Source organism: Mus musculus, chromosome 6, assembly GCF_000001635.26.
Source record: "Mus musculus strain C57BL/6J chromosome 6, GRCm38.p6 C57BL/6J".
Classification (NCBI taxonomy): Eukaryota; Metazoa; Chordata; class Mammalia; order Rodentia; family Muridae; genus Mus; species Mus musculus.
In genome coordinates, this window is record NC_000072.6 from 119,476,358 (window position 1) to 119,498,918 (window position 22,561).

A 22,561-nucleotide genomic window follows, 5' to 3' on the forward strand; every position below is an offset into this window, starting at 1 on the left:
GAACTCACTTTGTAGACCAGGCTGGCCTCAAACTCAGAAATCCGCCTGCCTCTGCCTCCCGAGTGCTGGGATTAAAGGCGTGCGCCACCACGCCCGGCTGCCTTGCAACTTTTAACTGAACACCTTAAATGTAAAGCTTTTTATTAGTAAAATTCCAGTGTTAAACTCAAGAAAGTTTTGCTAAAGTTAAGTAGGACCGTGCTCACCTTTTCCGAGGTGCCATTGGATGGCTGTTCTAAACGACCTTTCTAGGAAGCCAAACCTCAGGGGTCCACACTGTACAGCCTAGGCCCATCACTGTGCTTTGTGTGAAATGGGGTTAGGGCACACTATGGTCGTTAGATATGGTGGCTTGCACCTATAATTCCAGCATTTGGAAAGCTGAGGTAGGAGGACTGACCACTATATCCAGACCAACTCTGGCTACACAGTGAGTTCCAAGTCAGCCAGGAAAAGAAATGAAAGAAAAGAAGCACGACGGGAGCTACACGAGGATGCTTTGCAGAAATGTCTATACTCAACTACTGACACTCTCAAGGCTAGAGAGATTGGCTTAGCAGGGAAGAGCACTTGCTGTTCCCAGTATTCATGTCTGGAGGTTCACATCTGCTTGTAACTCCAGACCAGTGGATCTGAAGACCTCTACTGGTCTTCTCAGGCACTCACATACATGTGGCATATTCGCAAACATATACACACCTTTCTGCTAAATCTAAAAAAAAAAAAAAAAAGCCAGATATGGTGGTGCCTGCCTTTAATCCCAGGACCAGGGAGGCAAAAGCAGGGAGTTCCATGCCAGCCTGGTCAATATAGCAAGTTCCAAGGCAGTCAGGACTACAAAGTGAGACCCTGTCTCGAAAGAGAGAAAGAAAGAAAGAGAGAAAGAAAGAAAGAAGCAAGCAAACAAGCAAATAAACAAATAACTAAGGAATGACTTTCCACTGGGAACTCATCTCTGATCCTGGAAGTAGCACTACATTAATGCTCATACACAGAACATCACAAAACAACTAGACCCCAAATGTAGGAGGGAAATGTGTTGGGAAGCAGGGGCTGAGAGGAGTGGGAGAGTGGGGAGGGGATGGCAGAGGGTGAGAAGGGACAAAAATGACCAAAAGCATATACAAAATTGCCAGAGAGTAATTTTTTTTTTTAATGTGATTTTCAGGGTAGGCAAAATGGGTAAAGGCAATTGCTTTCAAGTGTGAGGACCTGAAGTTGATTCCTGGGACCCGCACAGTAGGAGAGAGAGCTAACTCTCAAATAACTGGTCTCTGACTTCCACGTGGTGTGTCATGGAACTCAGTTGTGAGTATCAATAAACGCATGTGAATGTGCACCCACACACACACACACTGAATAAAATGTCCTAAGAATCGGCTTGGGCTTGAAACGGTGCTTACCGCTAAGCCTGACCAGCTGAGAGCCATCTCCAGCACTCGTACAGTAGACGGGGAGAACAGATGGCCCCTGGGGCTGTTTAAACAGAAGATAACCCAGATGACCCCAGGAGAGTGCAAACTGAGGCACAGCCAGAATTGTTACACTATACGTCAGGAATTATTTGGTGACAAACAATGTTGCCTCATATTCAGGAAGGCCATAAAAGTCTAAGGGCCTCGGTATGTGCAATGTGAGATACAAAGGGCCTGCAGGAATTTTAGCCACTGCATTTCCTGATTAAGACCCACGGGGTGGGATTTACTGTGTATTGTGCCTGTTAGTTCTGTACACACTCGGGTCTAACAAGTATCTGTTACTTAGGAAAGAGGAGTGGCTAAAAGCCAAGGCGATCGTATTCCAAATTTGGACCACATCCCAAATCTTGTTCAGTGCAAGATGTCAGCAGGTAAGGTCATTGCTACCAAGTCTCATGATCCGAGTTCCATCCTGGAATCCACATGCTAGGAGAGGGATGACTTCTTCAAGTCGTCTTCTGACCACTAGATACTGGCTGTGGAGCATGCCCTCTCCCCATTAAAGAAATACAATGTATTAATAATAATAATGATGATGATGTCTTGTTCAGGTTCCCAAAGAGTCAAGGAAACAGCTAAGTCAGGTTGTTTTGTATCTAGATGTGTGAACTTGTAACTTATTTAAGATTCTCAGGTTCCTTTTCTCTGAACTAAAAACTCTTGGCTTCAGGGGTCATAAAAATACAATTCTGAAATCCTATCCTTCATGCAGATATTTAAGACCCGAGGCTACACTGTATAGAGTTGAGCTCTGCCCTAGATTCATAAAATATACATAAAGCATAAGGCTGGAGCATCTTTAACCAGACCAAAGAGTGTATGTGTGTCAGCACATACAGATGTATTAGGTATCCGTACAGCTGGGCCGTGCAATCTACAGTCTAAGTGGCCGAGGAAAAAGACAAAACCTGGTGTAGGTTAGAGCGCAAGGCAGGGGCAGAAGCAGTGGGAAGTTTTGACACAAAGTTGAAAGGGAAAGGAACTCACATGGGTGTATGGAAACAACAAGATTGTGGAAGGCAGGCACACTGGACAACTTCCAGAAATTTCTAGAACGAGAGCTGTCAAACTATGCTGACTAAAAGCCACTTTCTCCACCAAATTAAGACTCACTACTAAAGAGAAAGGAATGGTGGGAAGGCCGCCCGACTGGGGCAGTGGGTGTGGTGAGATGGTTAAAGGCGCTCTGAGAAGTAACGCGGGCTAGAGGGGATGGAATATGCGGGCAAGAGAGGATGAAGTATGCGGGCGGGAGAGGGCGTGGAGTAAGCGTGGACACCGAGGGGAGCAGCCCGTGGGCCATCGGGCGCTCTTTAGGGCTGCACGGTGCGGCGAGGCCGCCAGCCATCCCGGCGCGCATGGGGTTAAGCCTCCGCGGCCGAGGGCAGAGCCCGGTTTCCAAGGAAACGGCTCCACCAGTTCCGGCGGCGCGGGCGCGTACCACTGAGCGGGGGAGCCGGCGCGGAGGACGCGGAGGGCGCAGCGCGGCTGGCCGGCTCCTAGGGCGCAGGCCCGATCACGCCGGTGAGTTCGCCGCGTCCCGCCGCCCGCGGCCGTGAATCGGACCCGCGCGACTTAGGCGGGGGAGGAGCGGCGCGCGGCGGCCCCAGAGTCCCCCCGCGCAGCGGCCGAGTGCGAGCAGCCCGGGGCTGGGCAGTTTGAACCGCGGACGGCAGACAAAGGCAGCAGGAAGCCGTCCGCAGCCCGAGCGCCCGGCCCGGGCCTCGCCGGCGCGCGCAGCAGCGACGCGGCCGGGCGCGGGATGCCGCAGGGCGCGGGGCGGCGCGCGGGCGCGGACGCGGCGCCCGCCCCGGCCGGGATGTGAGGCCCGAGCGGCCGCGCGGGGGCGGGAAGGGCGGCAGGAAGGAAGCGCCGCTCGGACGCGCCGGGAGGAGGAGCGGCGGCCCGGCCGGAAGGCGGGGAGGGGCGGCCGTTGGCCCGCGGCGGGCCGCTCTCGGCGCCTCCCGGGGCGGCGGCGGCGCCCGCGCCTCCTGCACCCGGCGCGGCGTAGCGGCGGGAGGAAGATGGAGACCCACATCTCGTGCCTGTTCCCCGAGCTGCTGGCCATGATCTTCGGCTACTTGGACGTCCGAGACAAGGGTCGCGCGGCGCAGGTGTGCACGGCCTGGCGGGACGCCGCCTACCACAAGTCGGTGTGGCGGGGCGTGGAGGCCAAGCTGCACCTGCGCCGGGCGAACCCGTCGCTGTTCCCCAGCCTGCAGGCCCGGGGCATCCGCCGCGTGCAGATCCTCAGCCTCCGCCGCAGCCTCAGCTACGTGATCCAGGGCATGGCGAACATCGAGAGCCTCAACCTCAGCGGCTGCTACAACCTCACCGACAACGGCCTGGGCCACGCGTTCGTGCAGGAGATCGGCTCGCTGCGCGCTCTCAACTTGAGCCTTTGCAAGCAGATCACCGACAGCAGCCTGGGCCGCATAGCCCAGTACCTCAAGGGCCTGGAGGTGCTGGAGCTGGGGGGCTGCAGCAACATCACCAACACCGGCCTTCTGCTCATTGCCTGGGGGCTGCAGCGCCTCAAGAGCCTTAATCTCCGCAGCTGTCGCCACCTCTCGGATGTGGGCATCGGGCACCTGGCCGGCATGACGCGCAGCGCTGCCGAGGGCTGCCTGGGCCTGGAGCAGCTCACTCTTCAGGACTGCCAGAAACTCACGGATCTTTCCCTGAAGCACATCTCGCGAGGGCTGACGGGCCTCCGGCTCCTCAACCTCAGCTTCTGCGGCGGCATCTCGGACGCGGGCCTTCTGCACCTGTCGCACATGGGCAGCCTGCGCAGCCTGAACCTGCGCTCCTGCGACAACATCAGCGACACCGGCATCATGCATCTGGCCATGGGCAGCCTGCGCCTTTCCGGTCTGGATGTGTCGTTCTGTGACAAGGTGGGAGATCAGAGTCTGGCGTACATAGCCCAGGGACTGGACGGCCTCAAGTCCCTCTCCCTTTGCTCTTGCCATATCAGTGACGATGGCATCAACCGCATGGTGCGGCAGATGCACGGGCTGCGCACGCTCAACATTGGACAGTGTGTGCGCATCACGGACAAGGGCCTGGAGCTGATCGCTGAGCACCTGAGCCAGCTCACGGGCATAGATCTGTACGGCTGCACCAGGATCACCAAGCGCGGCCTGGAGCGCATCACGCAGCTGCCCTGCCTCAAGGTACTTAACCTGGGACTTTGGCAGATGACGGACAGTGAGAAGGTCAGGTGAGGGCGGCAGTTCCAGTTCCCCCGCCCCGCCCTGTTCATCCCAGGACCACCACTGTTCCGCACACTCACGCGCGCACTTACACGTTCAGGGCAGTGGCCGCGGTGGGGCGATGACGGAAGCCTGGGCTCTCTTCTCCTAGTCTGGCGCCCCTCTCCACTGCGTCTGGAGTTGTTCTGCTCCCTCTACCCACTCTCCTTTCCCAGTGAGGGGAGAGATGGACCCTGCTGTTTCTCTGCCCACTCTTCTGCAGGGTATGGAGACTTTCAGCCACCGACAACTGTATCCTGGGGCACTGCATTTGGAAATGGGGTGGGGGCGGGGAGGGACTAGTCGTTTCAACCCCGAGGAGTTGAGGAAAGATGCCTGCCTTCACTTACACTTTCATTTGGATACTGTGATCTGGCTTTTAATTCCAAACGTGTAGAAAGCAAGCCCGACTTGAACAGCCTTCTCATCCACTTTGTAGCCAGTCTCCTCTCATCGCTGCCCCTTTGGTATCTGCAACTCACTTCGGTTCTGGTTTTGTTCTTGTTCTGTTTTTTTGTTTTGTTTTTTATCTGCTTCCTTTTTAGTTTTCAAAGAAATTTGAAATCATTGTTCTTTTTTCTTTCTGCTGAGTATATTCTCATATATATATATATATATATATGTGTGTGTGTGTGTGTGTATGTATATATATATATGTCTGGCTACCTCGTTTTAGTTTACTTTTTTCTCTTAAGCCCTGGAATTCTACAAGAGAGATATTTTGAGATTGAAACATTTTTGTGCCTAGACTGGAAAGATGCCCACTGGGTTTGTATCTGTTTTTGGTTTTGGCTTCTTCCCAACCTCCCTGTACCCAATGTGCCCCACTTCCGCATCCTGGCTACGACCCCACCCCCCACCCCACCCCCAGTCTATTGGGCTTTGATGACCCAACCATGTTTCTATATTGATTTAATTTATAGCACAAATGTATGGGAGAAATGAGAGCAGAATTTCCTTTTTGTTTGTTTGTTTGAGATGCAGATTTGAGTCTTGAAGAGGAGTATTATATATGCAAATTATGCCCCACCCCAACCCTCTTGCAAGTCTTCCCACCGAGAGGTTAGCTAGTGAGGCTGTTAGCTAGTGAGGCTTCCCGTCCTGTCGGGGAGTGAGCCGTGTCAGCAGAGAGCCTGAGGCTATGTGAATGAAGGGAGGAGGCTGAACTTCATGTCCTGTCTGAGTTCTGTTCTCGAAACGGGAGCTTGTGGGTTTGAAAACTTTTGTTTCTAAATGGAGGAATAGATGACTTTATTTTGGTGGGGGGTTGGGACTGTGGCTTTAAAACAAATCGCTTTTGAGTAGGATGTATATTTTTGTTGGATATTTTGTTTGTTTATTTTTTTAGAGTCCTCCACAGCAACATGAGAGACCATGGAGAAACCCAGAGACCTTTATCAATTAATTGTACTGTTTGTGAATTTGTATAAATAACAAAGATCCTCTTAAAACGTTTATATTCTTACAGCAAAAGGTTAAACTGATATTTATATAATAAAAGAGGAAATATGAAGTATGTTTTTGAAAAAAAAAGCACAAAATCCCCCCCTTGTATCTGTGAATTATTTTTAAGGCATTGTGTGTCGGGTACATGCTCAGGTGGGAGGTGTTAGGAGTGCACAGAAACTGGAACTAAGGTGGAGTTCAGCTGGCTCATGTGCTGTAAGTTTATGGTTGAGAATTTCTTTTGTGTAAGATTTACCACTGACATCCAAATGTTCTGTCTCTAGAAATGTGATCAGACTGGAGAGTTCTATAAATTTTGGTTTTAAACTGTCAACATGGAAACTGAAAGAAAATGAAACTTTTTTTTTTTTTTAAGAGACCAGACTTGGAAGAGTCAGAGTGGCCAGTTTCTTTTTGGGAATGGTGGTGGTAGAGGTGAGATCCAGGGTAACTGTGAAGAAGCCGGTCCTGAGCTCTGGAAATGCGAGAGTAGGAGGGGTGTCCTCACATTGGGTGCACAGTGAGGGACACGCAGTAAGACGCAGAGGGAGCCAGCCATTGTTCCGGGGAAGTTGAAAGTGCTGTCCTAGCTGGCTGGCCCAGTCCTGCGTGCTCCTGTGTGTGTGCAGGTCCAGCGGAAGGGGGCAGCAGTGCTCTTTAACATCCCCCTTCAGGCCTGCCTGCATGCAGACCCTTTGCTGGGGCTTAGACTGGTCAAAGTTAAGGCACACTTTCGTTTGGAGCCCTTCTAGTGCCCAGGCTGGCCACTGAGCCATTGGTAAGGGTACAGGCTGGATTAAGGGCGGATAGATGGATACCAGCAATGTTAGCATAGTTCTCCTACATAGACAAGCAGCACTGTGACTTCTGTAAGCCGAGGGACAGAGGCGGGAGTGAGCGAGTCGCAGCCCTGGGTTCACGTTGGTGGGCTTTGTTTCTGAGGTCACTTTCTCCACTAGAAACCCAGGTTTCCTAGGTCAACCCATCTTTCCTAGGTCAACCCATCTTTCCCGGCAGACAGCTGGAACCCAGGTTGTTGCAGGGTGTGACGGTCCTGTACACTTTCTAAGCTTTAAGCCTGAACAACAGAAAAGCTGTGCCGTTCCTTTCTCAAGTCACCAAAACCTGCTCTGAGTCCCACACTAGATCTATCTTCCCTTTCTTTAGGGACAATACAGATTTCTATTCCCTAAAGACAAAGCATGCAACAACAAAAAGTAGGAATCCTGGAGAGCAGTCTGAATCAGGCCTGCTTCCTAGGAATCTCACCCAGCTCCCAGGGTCCCGCTGTGGTCCGGTCTGTAAGTCACGCCGCGATACCAGTCTCCATCGGATAAGCAAATAATCCCACGATCAGTACTCTGCAACAGTTTCTGTTTGTTTGAGTTTTAATTGTTAAGTGTAAGGTTAAGGGGCTGGAGAGACGGCTCGGTGGTGGGAGTGCATGCTGCCCTTGCAGGAGGCTGACGTGGAGCTCCCAGCGCCCCCAGTCTCAGGTAACCCCATCTCCAGGGGCCTCTGTGGGCACCTGCACTCAGGTGCACAGGCACACATGTAAGTCTCACATAATAAAAGTAAGTCTTTAAAGGGTCATAAATTAGTATTTGCAAGTTAAGATCATGGCATGGGTCTTAGTGTCCATGGCCTAGTTTCTTTCTGAATGGGGCGGGGGGGGGGGGGGGAGGAATACACGTTGGGAACCCATGTGGGCTTTGCATGGTACTTTACGTTTTTAACCCTTCAAGCGATCTACTGAAACATCTCCCTGTTTCTCCAGTGGGGCATAAACTGCCTCCTATCGCCTAACCAGGGAGGGAGCCACAATTCAATCTAACCCCCTTCTCAGGAAGATTGGTTGCTGACTCTATCTTGGTTTCCTGTGATGTGACCCTCAAAGAAATGAGTGGGAGCTGGGTGTACCCTGTACAGCTTCTGTTTCAAAGACAGTAGGGGTCGGGTCAGTACAGGAAGGGTTGATCCTTGCCCACGTCGCAGGAGAGAGGCTTTGAAGGCTGGAGGCTCAGGATTCACTGAGACAAGAAATGGAAAAAGCTGGACATGGAATGGAAGCTCATGCCCCAACAGAGGCCAAGGCAAGAGGATTACTTTAAGGTAAACCAGGGCTACATAGCAAGACTCTTGTCTCACAGGAGAGAGAAAAGAGCCACTGGGGTAGTGTGTGTGTGTGTATGAATTCATCATAAACCTTATAGTCCAATCACCTGGAAAAGGACTTCTTCAGGGGTCTCACCAACAGTAGCCTTTTCCTTTAATGTCTATAAATACAACTGTAAATGGGGTTCAGACAGCTTCTACAGTGTCCGAGGGTCACAGTGGACCTCTGGCTACCTGCTAGGGGGTGGTGTAAACTTGTCCCCCTTGCTGAGCCCCTCAGGCACGGCAGGCAGGAAGAGCAGGAAGTCCATCTGGACGTCCCCCACTTGAGGCAGCAGGGAGGATACTGCCCACTTCACATCTGCTAACACTGAAAGTTGGGACCAGGACCATTAAAGAGAAAACAAATGGATTTTTTTTTTTTAAAAAAAAATTTCAAATCTATAATAAACATCTTATTAAAAATACATGTTTCTTTTATTGTAGTTTTCTTCTTAAAGTTAAGGATGTGGGAGCTAGGGGTGCAGCTCAGATGCATTCCCCAGCATCACATAAACGGCCACCCCTCCCTCTAATACTCAGGGCAACAGAAGTTCAAGGCCATTCTTGGCTATTCACTGAGTTGGAAGCCAACCTGGGTGGGCTACATAGGAACCCACCCCATAGCCCCACAGAAAAAGGACAACTAGATATGATAGATATGATCTATCTTCCAAACCCTGAGGCTTCCCTGGAAGGGTGTTGATCTCGTTATGGGTTTTTTTGTTTGTTTTGTTTTGTTTTATTTTTGTTTGTTTGTTTGGTTGGTTTTTCGAGACAGGGTTTCTCTGTGTAGCCCTGGCTAGCCTGGAACTCAATGTCCTGGGAACTTGAATAAGCTACCCTCCTGCTTCAGCCTCCCTAGTGCTGAAAGTACAGACATCACCAAGCCTAGCTTTGAACTTAAGTTTTCAAAGGCAGAGGAGAAAGTTGTAGCCCCTAGGGACCACTGGGTTTTCAGGGAACAAGAGCCCTTTCATTAAGAGATAAGATCTCTGGAACAAAGCCAAGGCCTCCTGCAGCTGGCAGCTGCCTTCCCAGGTCTGAAAGGAAGAGGCTCTGCCTTCTGATCCTGGTTCTGCTCTGCCTAGGTGGGTGGAGCTCCAGAAGTCGTGGGATCCCCTCTCTTCCTGCATCAAACCTCACTCCTTTAGAGAGCTAATTCGATCCTCTGATGGAAGGAAAGACCTATATTTTATGCCATTGCCAACCCTGGAGAAGGTGTGAGACTTTGGAAATGAGGAAAGGACAGGGTTGGAAGCCAGCTCCGTTCAAACCAAAGCTCACGCAGGGGCCACACAGCTCATTTCTGTCAGCGTACTTGTTCCGACAGTAAATGGTAAGTTCTTTTTAAAGCAAATCTCACAAAGTAGCTAAGAAATCTCATTTAAATCTGTGGCGACTTCGTAATTTACAGCTGGTGAGATGTAAGTGCACGGCCTGTATTTCTGGGTTGTAACAGTGCTGGAAGTGTTCCCAAATGATCAGTTTCAGCCTCTTCCTCCTTGCCAGGGATCACTTCGGTCTTGCCAGGTGGAACTGCCTGTAGCCACCCAGCATGTATGGTACTCTGCAAACCCTGTCTTCCATTGAGGTGACATTACTGCCACAGTACATCTGCATCTGAGGGAGCCACTTAACCCTTATGCCAACAAAACGGCAATTTCCAGTATCTTGGCTGCCGTAAGTTAGCCCAGAGAGTGTACTCACTTTACAAGCAAGGAAAGAAAGTTTTGCTTTTAGTTATTGTTGTTCTCTGAGCCAGGGTCTCGCTCTAACGTAGACTGACCTGGAATTCACCATATGGCCCAGGCTGGCCTCAGACCTTGCTGGGATTATAACATGAGCCACCATGCCCTGGGCATCAGTTCTGATTAGCTCATTGCTCTTCTACTTTTGAATTGTGTAAGGCTCAAGCACCACGTGTCCTTATATGCCGAGGGGGGTTGGGGTGTGACTCAGCGATAGCGCACATGCTGGGCCTACTGTGCTTGAGGTCCTGGGTTCCATTTCCAGCACTGAATGAGAAAACAACTTCTTAGATATCGGTGACACTGGGAAATAGTGCATCTCAGTTACAAAAAAGGGGGCTGGTCTGTGGTAGCAGCAAGAGGCACAGCAGCTCAGGGCAATGACATCAGAAGGACTGGCGTGGCGTGCTGGAGAGCTTGGCCAATAGCCGGCAGATATGGCGCTTTGAATTTTATACTTGGAGAGTCAATAAGATGCCATGCAGGTGACGTGAGAATTCTGCCTCAGAGTGGAAGCTGATACAGACTTTAATAAACACTAAGATGTGGCCCATGTGTAACTACTTCTGGAACCACACATGACTCCAGTCCCTTCAGAAAGGTCCTGCATTGGAGCATTCTGGGAGGAGAAACCTTAACATCCCCCACCCCCACCCCCCACCCCAGAATGCCCTAGGTTATCACTGCTGCTTGATAGGAACTGTAGCGTGCAAACTTCGATATGTTTTATGAACACCGCGTTCAGGGTTCTTCCTGAAGCTGATCAAAGTTCAGGTTCACAAATAGCCTAGAATAGGTGCTAGAGAAGCCAGTGGCCTTGGGTGTGTTGTTCACTGTCCCCAGAGGCCTGAGTCAGGACCCACAGTAGTTCCGGTAGTAATGCTGGAAGCCTGTGTTTTGAAAACCTCGGAACTAAGAATGCTCACACATGTAACACACTATGCATACCTGCCTGCATCATAACTTAGGGTCCAGCTGCAGGAACTCTGGCTAGTTCTCCTCGTCAAGGGTGGAAAGGTTGACCTCACTCATGTCTCCTTGTACCCTCCATGGTCCTCAGAAAGTAAAGAGCCCGCTTTTGTTACTATCAAGCACCTCTTTAAAGACGGGGTCTCATGCAGCCCAGGCTGTCCTCAAACTCATTATATGGCCACAGCTGCTCTTGAACTCCACAGAGTGGAATTACGGTGTGCACGGCTCACCTAACTGACACTAGGCCCGTGAGCGTTATCTGCTCGGGGAAGAACAATCATGTTATGCTGCCTGTCTGTAATGGCCGCTCATGTCATGGACCCAGGATATGGGAATTGGACGGTAGGGAAATAGTCCAAGACATAGTTACTATTTCTCAAGCAATATGGGGTCATTCAGCCTTGGCTTGGGCAACACCGCTTTCCTCATTTGGTAATGGCACAAAGTATTACAAAGGTCAGTGATATTGCATCTCCTTAGGAAACTCTTCCCAAACTACCCTTATTTGCATACACATCTGCTTCCATTTCTCAGTCTAGGGCAAGGCTTTCTGAGATTCGGTCTCTAAATAGGAGCCAAACTCAGTCCTGATATTTCTTAGACTCTGGAAAAAAGTTACAGAGGCTGGAACTGAACGGATAGATAAGGGACGGAGGAACGGCAATAGTTAGACTACTAGGGCAAGGCCTGGTGGTACACGCCAGTAATCCCAGTGCTTATGCAGGCAGACAGATCTCTGTGAGTTAGAGGCCAGCCTGGTCTACATAGTGGAGTAATAGCTGGCTAAGGCTAGATGGTAAGGGTAGTAATATTTTTTAATTAATAAACCCCGTCAGTGGGTTTGCCACCTGCCTCGATGCTTCATGTTCCCGAAAGAAACACACACACACACACACACCTCACACAGCCTTAATTTTAATATGCCTGGGCCACTTTGTAACCTCTACACGGTTAAATCCCCCTCCTGCCAATAGTCCTGAGTTATTACTTACTGAACTCTATATTCTATCTTGACTGCTCTGGACCCAGAGGGCAGCTCAACTGTGTATCTGTCTTTCATTTGGGAACACAAACTGTTGAGGTGGGCGGTCTGTTCCATCCCTGTGCCTTACCAGGCTCACAGCTGGCCACTGCTGGGAACAGAGAAGGTAGTCAGGTTTGCAGAGCCTGGACGAGAAAGGCGAATGGCCTTTCCACTCTGCTGAGGTCAGCCCACCTGACACACCTCTTCTGCCACCGTATGTCAGAGGCAATAGACAGAGAATCAGGTGGCCTCCTGGGACAGAAGTTAGCCCATTTTTTCCATACATAGAAGAGTCTGATTGTCCAAAGACCCAATAAGAATTATAGAAATGCATCAGGGCAGTGTTGGCACACACCTTTAATCCCAGCACTCAGGAAGCAGAGGCAGGTGGATTTCTGAATTCAAGTGCAAGCTGGTCAACAAAGTGAGTTCCAGGACAGCCAGGTCTGTTACAGAGAGGAACCCCATCTCAAAACAAACAACCACAGAAGGAACTACAGAAATGCATTACCAATGAGATGAGAAATCCATTACCAGTGATACCATACATGGCTCAGCAGCAAACAGCATCGTTGTTTGCTCTAGAAATAAAGATGCTTAATTAAAGTCAGGCAACAGGCACATTCCCACAAGGTGGAGGCACATTACTAACTAGTACTTAGTAGAGTACTTAGTGCTTGCTTTAGCGTACACAAAGCCCTTGGGCATTATAGGTATGGAGAGACGACTTACTCCTGCAGAAGACAGGTGACTTGACAAATACGGAGGGGCTCTGAGAGTCTACTCTCAGCCTAGGCTGTCTTAGTTCAGATTGCTATTGCTGTGATGAAACACCGTGACCAAAGCACCTTGGGGAGGACAAGGGTTATGTGACTTCCACTTCCACATCTCAGTTCATCTTAAAAGGAAGTCAAGACAGCAACCCAAACAGGGCAGAAGTCTGGAGCAGGAGCTGATGCAGAGGCCATGCAGGGGTGCTGCTTACTAGCTTGCTCCTCATGGATTGGGCAGCCTGCTTTCTTTTAGAACCCAGGACCACCAGCCCAGGGATGGCCCAACCCACAATGAGCTAGGCCTTCCCTCCAATCAATAATTTTAAAATGCCCTACAAGCTTGCCTACAGTCAGAACTTATGGAGGCATAAAGAGTTCAAGGCCAGCCCAGGCAACATAAGACCCTATCTCCGCACAAAGGAGGGAGGACAGAAAACATCTTGTTCCATGACACGCTTCATTTTACCTTCATTTTAGGACATGTACACAGGATTTACCTCTCCTGCTGTTAATGAAATTGAGCTGTGTCCAAACAATTTAGAGGCAGAAAACAGACAAACGTGGTTTCCTTTGCTTTTACTTAATTAAAATGGTTTTGGACTCAATATAAAGCAGTAAAATTAAGTGTAGACAACACAGTTTATTCTTTGGTGAAGACAGAAGACAGAATTTACCCACCAGATCTGCAATTTCTGGATCTTGTCAGTAGGTGGCAGCATTGTCTATGATTTGGTGGCTGCGTTGCGAGACCACCCAGCCCTCCAGGCTAACAAATCCTTTCTCTTGATGTTTCCCCCACTCGCAAGAGTTCTGCCAGGATCTAAGAGTTGACAACTGGAACATTATTTCCTCCAAACACTGAGACTGGCTTTTTAAATTTTTTTCCTTTTTCACCCTTTGGTATGTATACGTGTGTAGGCATGCATGTGTCTGTGAGTCAGTCTGGACAGCAAGCACCTTTACCTGCTGAGCCATCTCAACAGCCCAAGACTGAATTTTAAAGCACCAGCGAGGTGACTCCTGGCACCGTGTCTCTGGGGTGTTACTGTTTCATGGGGATCCCTGAGTTCTAGCAGCTCTGCTTTGGTGGGCCTGGGGGAAAGTATCAGCTGATTCCTTAAGGCTCCTTCTCGAAAACTGTTGGAGTGCTACGTTTGCCAAGTTTGGCAAGTGGGGAGAAATTTTACAATCATGCATGAAGATAGAGCTAAGCATCCTGTTACTGTGAAAGAAAAATAGAAAAAGAGTTGGGAGTTTACATTTTTGTTCTAATTCACTTTAATTATCAAAGGAATGCAGTATATTCACTGCCCACATGAAGCCGTCTTTGTAGAATCTAAAGGGGCCCGTGAAGCCAGACCCTGATGGGTCTAAGAAGGATGTGAGGTTTCTTGCACGGTGTAAATGCAGAACGTAGACGAGAGAAAGGCAGCCGAAGACAAGCATGCACTCAGAGCCGCGGGGCCACCCTGGCCAGATTCCACATGCTGCAGTGAGGGGTGGGCTGAGGGCGTAGAGGATGGGCTCTTGTCCTCTTGACACTTAGAGTCTCTGAGGTCAGAGAATCAGAGCGTGGGTCTGAGGCAGCTGCTACTGCCATGGGACAAAGGAGGGAAGACTTCTACCAGCCTGTGAGCCGGGTGAGCCCCGATTATTAGCTCAAACATACAGAGCTCTTGTTTTGTTTTGTTTTGTTTTGTTTTGTTTTGTTTTGTTAAGAGAATGAATAAGACAGACCTCTAGTATGCGCTGCGCTTGAGTGTGAAGAACATTGCTATTCCCAGAACTACCAAGAGGACTCTTAGAAAATCATGAAATCTCCCAGGGGAGATTATGGAAACCCGTTATGGAAACCATTGCTGAAATGTGTCTCTGAGTGACTATATAGAACGGAGCCGGGTTTGGAAAGAACAATGCCAGGAAGGGAGTCTGCAGACAAGAGAAAGGTCCCCACATGACTCGGAGGACCGAGGACGCTGGATGACAGGACCCTCACAGCCCTGGGCACGGAGAGGGAGGGAGGGAGGGAGGGGGGCTTTGATGTGCAGCCTCCGACAGCTTCGCTTCTGGCCTTCAGGCTTTATATTTATGTGTTGTCATCTCTCTGTCTCCATCTCCCTCTCCCGCCACCTCCTGTACGTTTTCTCTAGTGAAGGTTTTAAAGAACAGAGTTTTTTCTGTGAATTTCACTTGAGGCAGGAATACTCAGCACTTCAGGCCTGAAATGTCCTGTCCAGAGCCCTGCAGTTGGTACCCAAGGGCCTACATTCAGCAGGTAATGTCAACATGGCTTTAATGCACACAGGGAGAAGCCAGGGCCTTCCAGGGAGGGAGACAGTGTCAGATCCCTCATGGGCCCTCCAGGAGGCAACTGACTCCCACAGCCTGAAATTCCATTTCCTCAATGAAGATGGAGTGTGGCTCTGGGGAGCCCAACAAGACAGAAGCTTATATTTTAGATAACTTTCCCCAGATGTCCACCCAAAGGAACCCCCAGTCCTAATAGCAAGACTATAGACAGAACGTTCTCTTGCCCGCCACCCCCCCCCACCCCCACCCCCCCGCACCCGCCTTCCCTAATCCCTCAGTGCTTCCTTCAAACAGTGTCCATCTGCCCTAAAAAGGGACCCAGCACCAGCCTTCCTTTCTTCCTTCCTTTCTTTGGTTAGCCCTGGCTGTCCTGGAACTTGCTCTGTAGACCAGGCTGGTTTTGAACTCAGAGATTCGTCTGCCTCTGCCTCCCAAATTCTGGGATTAAAGGTGTGTGCCACTACCCCCTGGCTACGTGGGCCTTTCTTGATTTCTCCTTGTGAACTGTGAGCTGTCACAGTGAATTCCAGGCGAGGTGGACATAACCAGAAGCCTAAGCAGACATTAGTCCTACCTCGCACATCCGTGACATCCCAGCCCCAGCTGCTACACTCACCCCACTTCCTCATCTGCCAGGAACTAGCAAGAGAAATCAAGGCACTTGCATGCAAGTCACTGCAAGCTCCTTCCCACCCTTCTACAGGCCCGAAACAGGCTGCTACCACTAATCTGCCCCTGGTTTGCAGCTCATCGGCCTTTGTCCTCTAAGCCCCTGATAATGGTTTTACTAAAATCCCCTTTTGATGGAAAAAGTCCCAGCTGGACATTGCAGGGTCCAGCATAATGTCCACGTCTGCAGGCCCCTCTGCCTACCCCACAAAGGCCTCTAATCAAGTGGAAAATGTGCTGGAGGCGGAGGTCTGGGGCTGCAATTATTTTTTAAGGGATTACTAGAGAAGAATAGAAGCAGCCAGGACCGCCCCCACCTGCTCTCCCCTTGGCCCTGCTTCAGACATATACTGAGTCTCTCAGAGACCAGAGCCACACTCTTCCTTTTCCCTGTGGAGGGGCAGCCACCTCGGAACACCACTGTTGCAGAAATAAAGAGTTTGGGGAAAACTTGCAATTCCCGTTTTGACCCCATTTAAGATCTCATGTATATAACCACTGTCAAACAGGATACTGAGTGTGGGGCGTGAACTCATTCATTAACCTCTAACCCCTGCCCTGTATGCCTAGGGGAGATTTGCCCAGTGCCCAGGCACTGCCAGAGTCTGGAGCACTCACTGGGGCTTTGGAGGGCAAAAGGTCATGTTCCCACCTTGCCTGTTACCCCCTCCCCTCTTTCACACACACATACCGACCATCCCTCACCACTGAGCAAATATCCATCCCACGGCAACGCTTAATCTCAAGGTAATGTGTGGGTAAGATCTGCAATGTCAAGCACTACTTACGGCAGTCTTTGAGAGCACGCACTCCCAAGGGAGTTTGTCTGTATCTCACAGGGCCTTTGCGGGTGTCATTTATACACAAATCACCGAGCATACAATTAATCACAGATTGGTGACAACTCCCAGCCTGGCCTTGAGTCCCTGCCTTCCCCATCAGCCTAGGTAGCTGTTCTCCTTACTAACCCTAGCTCTGGGCCATGGATGCAAAACTGATTGCGGATTTCTAACCCCACTCTGGAATGATCAAGGATCTCACAGTTCATCTGGGAAGCTTCAAAGCCAGCATGGAATTCACACTGAACGTCAAGCTGAGCGGCAACTTCTAGTTCCTTCTCCAAACCTTTGATCAGACACGAAACAATTGATTGGAAAGGAATTTTTGTTCTCATCCGTATCAAATGGCCAGCTGCGGGTGATGGCACACCTGTATCCTAGCGCTTGAGTAGAGGCAGGCATATTGACCTGAGTTTGAGGATGGGCTGGTCTATCAGGTAAGTTTCAGGACAGTCAGGGGTTTGTAGAGGCCATTCCTCAACAACAAGGAGACGTGATCAAAGTAGATCCTCTCATTAGTTTCTGATTGGGGTGCTGGTCTGGAACTCAGGGTCCTGTGCATACCAGTCATGCACCTCGTACTGTCTGGGTTTATGTCAACGTGATATAGGCTGTAGTCATTAGGAAAGAGGGAACCTCAATAGAGAAAATGCCCCCTTAAGGTCTGACTGTAGGCAAGCTTGTAGGGCATTTTAAAATTATTGATTGGAGGGAAGGCCTAGCTCATTGTGGGTTGGGCCATCCCTGGGCTGGTGGTCCTGGGTTCTAAAAGAAAGCAGGCTGCCCAATCCATGAGGAGCAAGCTAGTAAGCAGTACCCCTGCATGGCCTCTGCATCAGCTCCTGCTCCGGACTTCTGCCCTGTTTGGGTTGCTGTCTTGGCTTCCTTTTAAGATGAACTGAGATGTGGAAGTGGAAGTCACATAACCCTTGTCCTCCCCAAGGTGCTTTGGTCACGGTGTTTCATCACAGCAATAGCAATCTGAACTAAGACAGCCTAGGCTGAGAGTAGACTCTCAGAGCCCCCTCCCTACTTAGGACAGTGTTGTTGAATCATCTGTCTTCTGCAGGAGTGAATCATATCTATGACTTTTTGGATGAAGATGAGCCACCTCAAAAAAATGTGAAGCGTTCAAGGGTGTAATGGGTAGCTTTAACTACTAACTTGATACAATTTAGAACTACCCGAGATGTGCATCTCAGTGAAGGACTGCCTAGACCAGATCTGTCTGTGAGGATTGCTTGATTACATTAATCGATATGTGAAGATCCAGCCCACTGCAGGCAGCATCATTCCCTAAGTTTGGGTCCTGGACTGTATGAGAGTGAAAGTCACATAACTCATAAGAAAATGAGCTTCGTAGTAAGCTTTGGACTGTGGATTCGGGGTGACTAGTTCTAAGCTCCTGTGGCCCGGATTCCCCTGATCTGACAGACTGTGAGCTGAAGCAAAGCCTCTCTCCCCTGGGTTACTTTCTGTCAGGGTATTTTATCACTGCGACAGAAATGAAACAAGGACAACAGGCACAAAGTCCATGTGGCTCTGACTCCTCGTTACAGGAAACTTGTGGACATTAGTTTGTGGCATAGCGAGCTGTCTGAAAGCTTTAATTCCAATTTTTTAAAGATATAGTTATCTTATTTATGTGAGTACACTGTTGCTGTCTTCAGACACACCAGAAGAGGGCATTGGATCCCATTACAGATGGTTGTGAGCCACCATGTGGGTGCTGGGAATTGAACTCAGGACCTCTGGAAGAGCAGTCAGTGCCCTTAACCATTGAGCCATCTCTCCAGCCCCCAGATTCCAATTCTTAGCGCCATTATCTTACCATTTGTCTTTACTCTCCAAGTTCCTCCTCCTTTTCAGAGCACACTGAATAAAAATACTATTTTGTATTTTTAAAAATGTATTCACTTTTATAAATGTGCACGTGTGTGTTTGTGTAAAGTATGCCGCATATATCCTCAGAGGCCATAAGAGCACACAGGATTCCCTGGAGGTGAAGTTATAAGTGGTCATGAGCCACCCTACATGGGTGTTGGGAACCAAACTTGGGTACTCTGAAAAAGCCATAGGGGCTAGAGAGGTGGCTCAGAGGTAAAGTGCACTTCCTGCTCTTCCAGAGGCCCCACATGGCACCCACACAGCAGCCTAACCATCTGTTACTTCAGTACCAAGGGGTTCAATGCCTTCTTTTGGCACCAAGTATATGCATGGTGCGTAGACTCATATGCAGACAAAACACCCACATCCGTTTTTTTTAAAATGTGACTTTTGTGTTGGCAAGATGGCTGAGCAGGTAAAGGTCATCAAGCATGGTGACTGGAATTCCATCCCTAGGGACCCACATGGTAGAAGGAGAGAGAAACAACTCCTGCAAACTGCCCTCTGACCTCCCATGCACACCGTGGCACACCCAGGCTCACATAACACACTCACTCACTCGATCATCAGCCAACCCATCTATCAATGGAATAATTTTAAAAATCGTAACTTTTCCTACCAATACCAGTTTGGGTAAGAGGAAAATAATAGTTGGAAACACTGATTTTTTTTTTTTTCAGTGCTGGGTATCAAACCAGGGTCTTGTGCATTGGAGGCCACGTGGCAGCCTCTGAGCTGCGCCCCCAGCCTGCAGACCCTAACCTGAGAGGCAGTGGTAACAGTGCACCTAGGGTTGTTCAGGGCAGTTGAAAGCTTTAGAACTTCAGGATGTAAATGTACCCGAGACTCCAGTGACATAAAGGAATCCTCTCAATTCAAAGTCCACGGTGAACATAAGCAGGAAGACAGACAGACTGGCTTAGCAGACAGATCACCGAGGACGGACAAGGCCCTGGGGTCTGCTCCGCCGCCAAGCAGTCAGACCAAACCAAACCCAACCACCACACCACAACATATCACAACATACCACACCAAACCAAGTCAAACCAAAGCACACCGCACCAAACCAGACAACCAAACCGAGGACTTCAAAAAGTAAAGAAAGCCTTGACCATCCAATGTTGGTTGTGTCCCTGGTATGCCTCAAATATCTGAGATGTCCCTGAGTCCACGACACAAAGACAAGGCTTCTCCAGCAGGCACAGGCAATATGAGCCACAGCCAGAGTCTCCTCCCTCCCACGTCTCTGCCAGCTGATCTTCATATCTCCCCGTGGACTGGGGGTTCCATGGCTTCACACAGCCAGGTGCCCACACGAGCCACGTAGAGAACGCGCTCCACAGTCCCCGAGTCCACCCGCCCAGAGCACTGGAGCTCTGGCTGGACCCGGGTTCGCTCCCACCCCCTTTATTTCCCTGAGCCCACTGCCTGACAACGGGAGACTCTTATTCTTTTTTAAATTAATTATTTTTATGTGTATGGTGTTTTGCCTGCTCATGTTTGTCTATGCCTGTTGGTTGTCCGTGGAGGACAGCATAGGGCTTTGGGTCCTCTGGAACTGGAACTGTAAATGACTCTGAGCCACCATGTGGGTGCTGACAATCGGACCAGAGTCCTCTGGAAGATCAGCCAGTGCTCCTAACCAACTACTGCGCTATCTTTTCAGCCCTAAGGCTCTTACTCCGAATCTGCATGAGCTTGTACAGTTTGTTTGTAACTCATGGGCAAAGCCCCCATCTCTATGGAAACCTGAGGAGAGTGTCTACCTCTTACGATAGGCGGTGGAAATCTGGTGCTGCTGAGGTAGGGCTTCATCAGGACAGACACAGCTCCCAAGAGTCTGCAGAGGTGCGGGTGAGCAGACATCTGACACACCTTTTGTTTTGTTGGTTTTTCAAGACAAGGTTTCTTGGCTGTCCTGAAACTTGCTCTGTAGACCAGGTTGGCCTCCACCTGGCTCTGCCTCCTGAGTGCTGGGATTAAAGGTGTGCACCACCAGCTGAAGGCTGCCTTTAACTTGATACTCAAACTGCTGATGTTTATGAATGGCTTGGGAATGTAAAAATTACAAATGAGTGTAGATTCCAGGCTGTCTTTCACTTAATGTGTCCATTCGGCAGCAATTACAGGTCTGTGCACTCCCAAGAGCTACAGAACAGTGCCTCTGGCTCTCTGCTGCAAGTGAGGTGTGTCTCCACTACCAGAGAGAAGTTCCCAGGTTACACTGGGAACTGGTCCTGCGCTGGGTCTGATCTGACGTACCCATGTGTGGTGCTCCCCCTCCCTCATGCTTGCCCCCTTGCTTTTGATGGTTGGGGTTTTTGTTTGTTTTGGAAGATGGGCGTTGGGATAGCTGCTTGAATTTGAGGTTCTGAGGCAGGAAGGAGCCAGTCATCGGTGGGCAGAGGCAAAATTGGGGTTCACAGGTGTACCTGCACGATTGCTAAGCCTCCTCTCACTTTAACAGTCCTTGAGCAGTGGCCACTTCCCACCCACTGCACTGTCACTTGTCATTTAAGGTTCCACTTCAAGGAGACAAGGAGCCCGACAGCCAGGGACAATTCCAAATCCAAGTTCACCCAGATGGCCATAGCTAAACTTAGTGTGTGTGTGTGTGTGTGTGTGTGTGTGTGTGTGTGTGTTGTGTGTGTGTGTGTGTGCGCGCGCGCATGTGCAGAACACATTGTATACATATGGGAAACTGTCAAGAAACAAATTTAATAAAGACTTTAAAAAAATGCTAGAAAGGGGGCTGGAGAGATGGCTCAGTGGTTAAGAGCACTGACTGCTTTTCCAGAGGTCCTGAGTTCAATTCCCAGCAACCACATGGTGGCTCACAACCCTCTGCAATGGGATCTGATGCCCTCTTCTGGTGTGTCTGAAGACTGCTACAGTGCACTCATATGCATAAAATAAGTAATAGAAAGAGAGGGACTGAGTGGCACACATTGCCTCTCTATCTCATCCCTAGGCTTGCTACTGCCCACTGCCAGGTGAATTTGGCGCACCTGGCCTCTTCAACAGGCCACCCACGGTGTGTGGGGGGGTGGGGGGTGGGGCTGCCATGCCACCTCAGGTCCTGGGTGCCAGTCCAGCTTTGCTCCAAGTGATTCTTGTTTCATCTGTGAGAAGAAAAGGGAAGGCTGTGGCTTTTCCCCACCATTCTAAGCCATGCAAATGTATACAGGAGAGATCTGCTGGGGTGCATGGAAGCCCATACATTTTCTCATGTTCCTCAATGGTGACACACACTGAGTGCACGGGGATGTTCTTCTAGCCACCTCCTTAGACAGGACCTTTCCTCTGAGGAGCTTGCCCAGGGGAACAATCACATTCCGATGGCTCCCCAGAAACCAAGCTCAGTCAGTTCCCTGGAGCTCACATTAGCTTCCTCGGTAAAGTATAAGCGCCCCCACACCCCTGTGTGCTGATCTCCTACTGAGAATCCGCCTGGCAGGAGCAGGAACATCTTGGAGAGCTTGAGGCCAGCCTGTTCTACTATGCAAATTCCAGACCAGTCAAAGGTACATTGTAAGACCCTGTCTCAAAAAATGAAACAAAACAAAACAAAATAAACCACCTGCCTTCTGGAGTGCCTATGACCATCAGATGTGGCTCAGCAGAGACAGAAGGCAGAGAGGCCTGACCCAGAGAGGCCTCATGGAAGCTCAGAGGCCCTCAAGAGCTTCTGATGGGCTCTTCCGAGGGTGGCAACAGCAGGAAGTTTTGGGTTATCCCTGACAAATGAGGAGGAGCACCTCCCAGTGGCACTGTACTGGTGTCCCCTCCTCTTGTCATTAAGTCATGCCCCAAGACCTACTCTGCAGAGGGGACAGACACAGGACGGATGTGCGAGATTTCTTTTGCTCAACGCTAGCAGAACCCTGAGCCTTCAAAGCTAAAGTGGGACATGCCTGCAGGAGATCCGTCTTCCCGTTTTAATGACGCTTTTCTTTCCCTCCCTTGGGGCTTTGTTTATCTGTCCATATAAGCCCATGTAAAAA

At 49.9% G+C, this 22,561-nt stretch overlaps 2 protein-coding genes across 3 annotated transcripts in view; one reads left to right on the forward strand and one right to left on the reverse strand.

Annotated features, from left to right (window-relative positions):
• Wnt5b (wingless-type MMTV integration site family, member 5B) overlaps positions 1 to 22,561 on the reverse strand; it is a 112,294-nt gene that overhangs the window by 43,827 nt on the left and 45,906 nt on the right. The gene's annotated exons all lie outside the window — the stretch shown is intronic.
• Fbxl14 (F-box and leucine-rich repeat protein 14) lies at positions 3,311 to 7,529 on the forward strand. Its single transcript, NM_133940.3, has one exon. The coding sequence runs from the start codon at positions 3,503 to 3,505 to the stop codon at positions 4,703 to 4,705; it is 1,203 nt and encodes a 400-aa protein (NP_598701.2). The 5' UTR covers positions 3,311 to 3,502; the 3' UTR covers positions 4,706 to 7,529.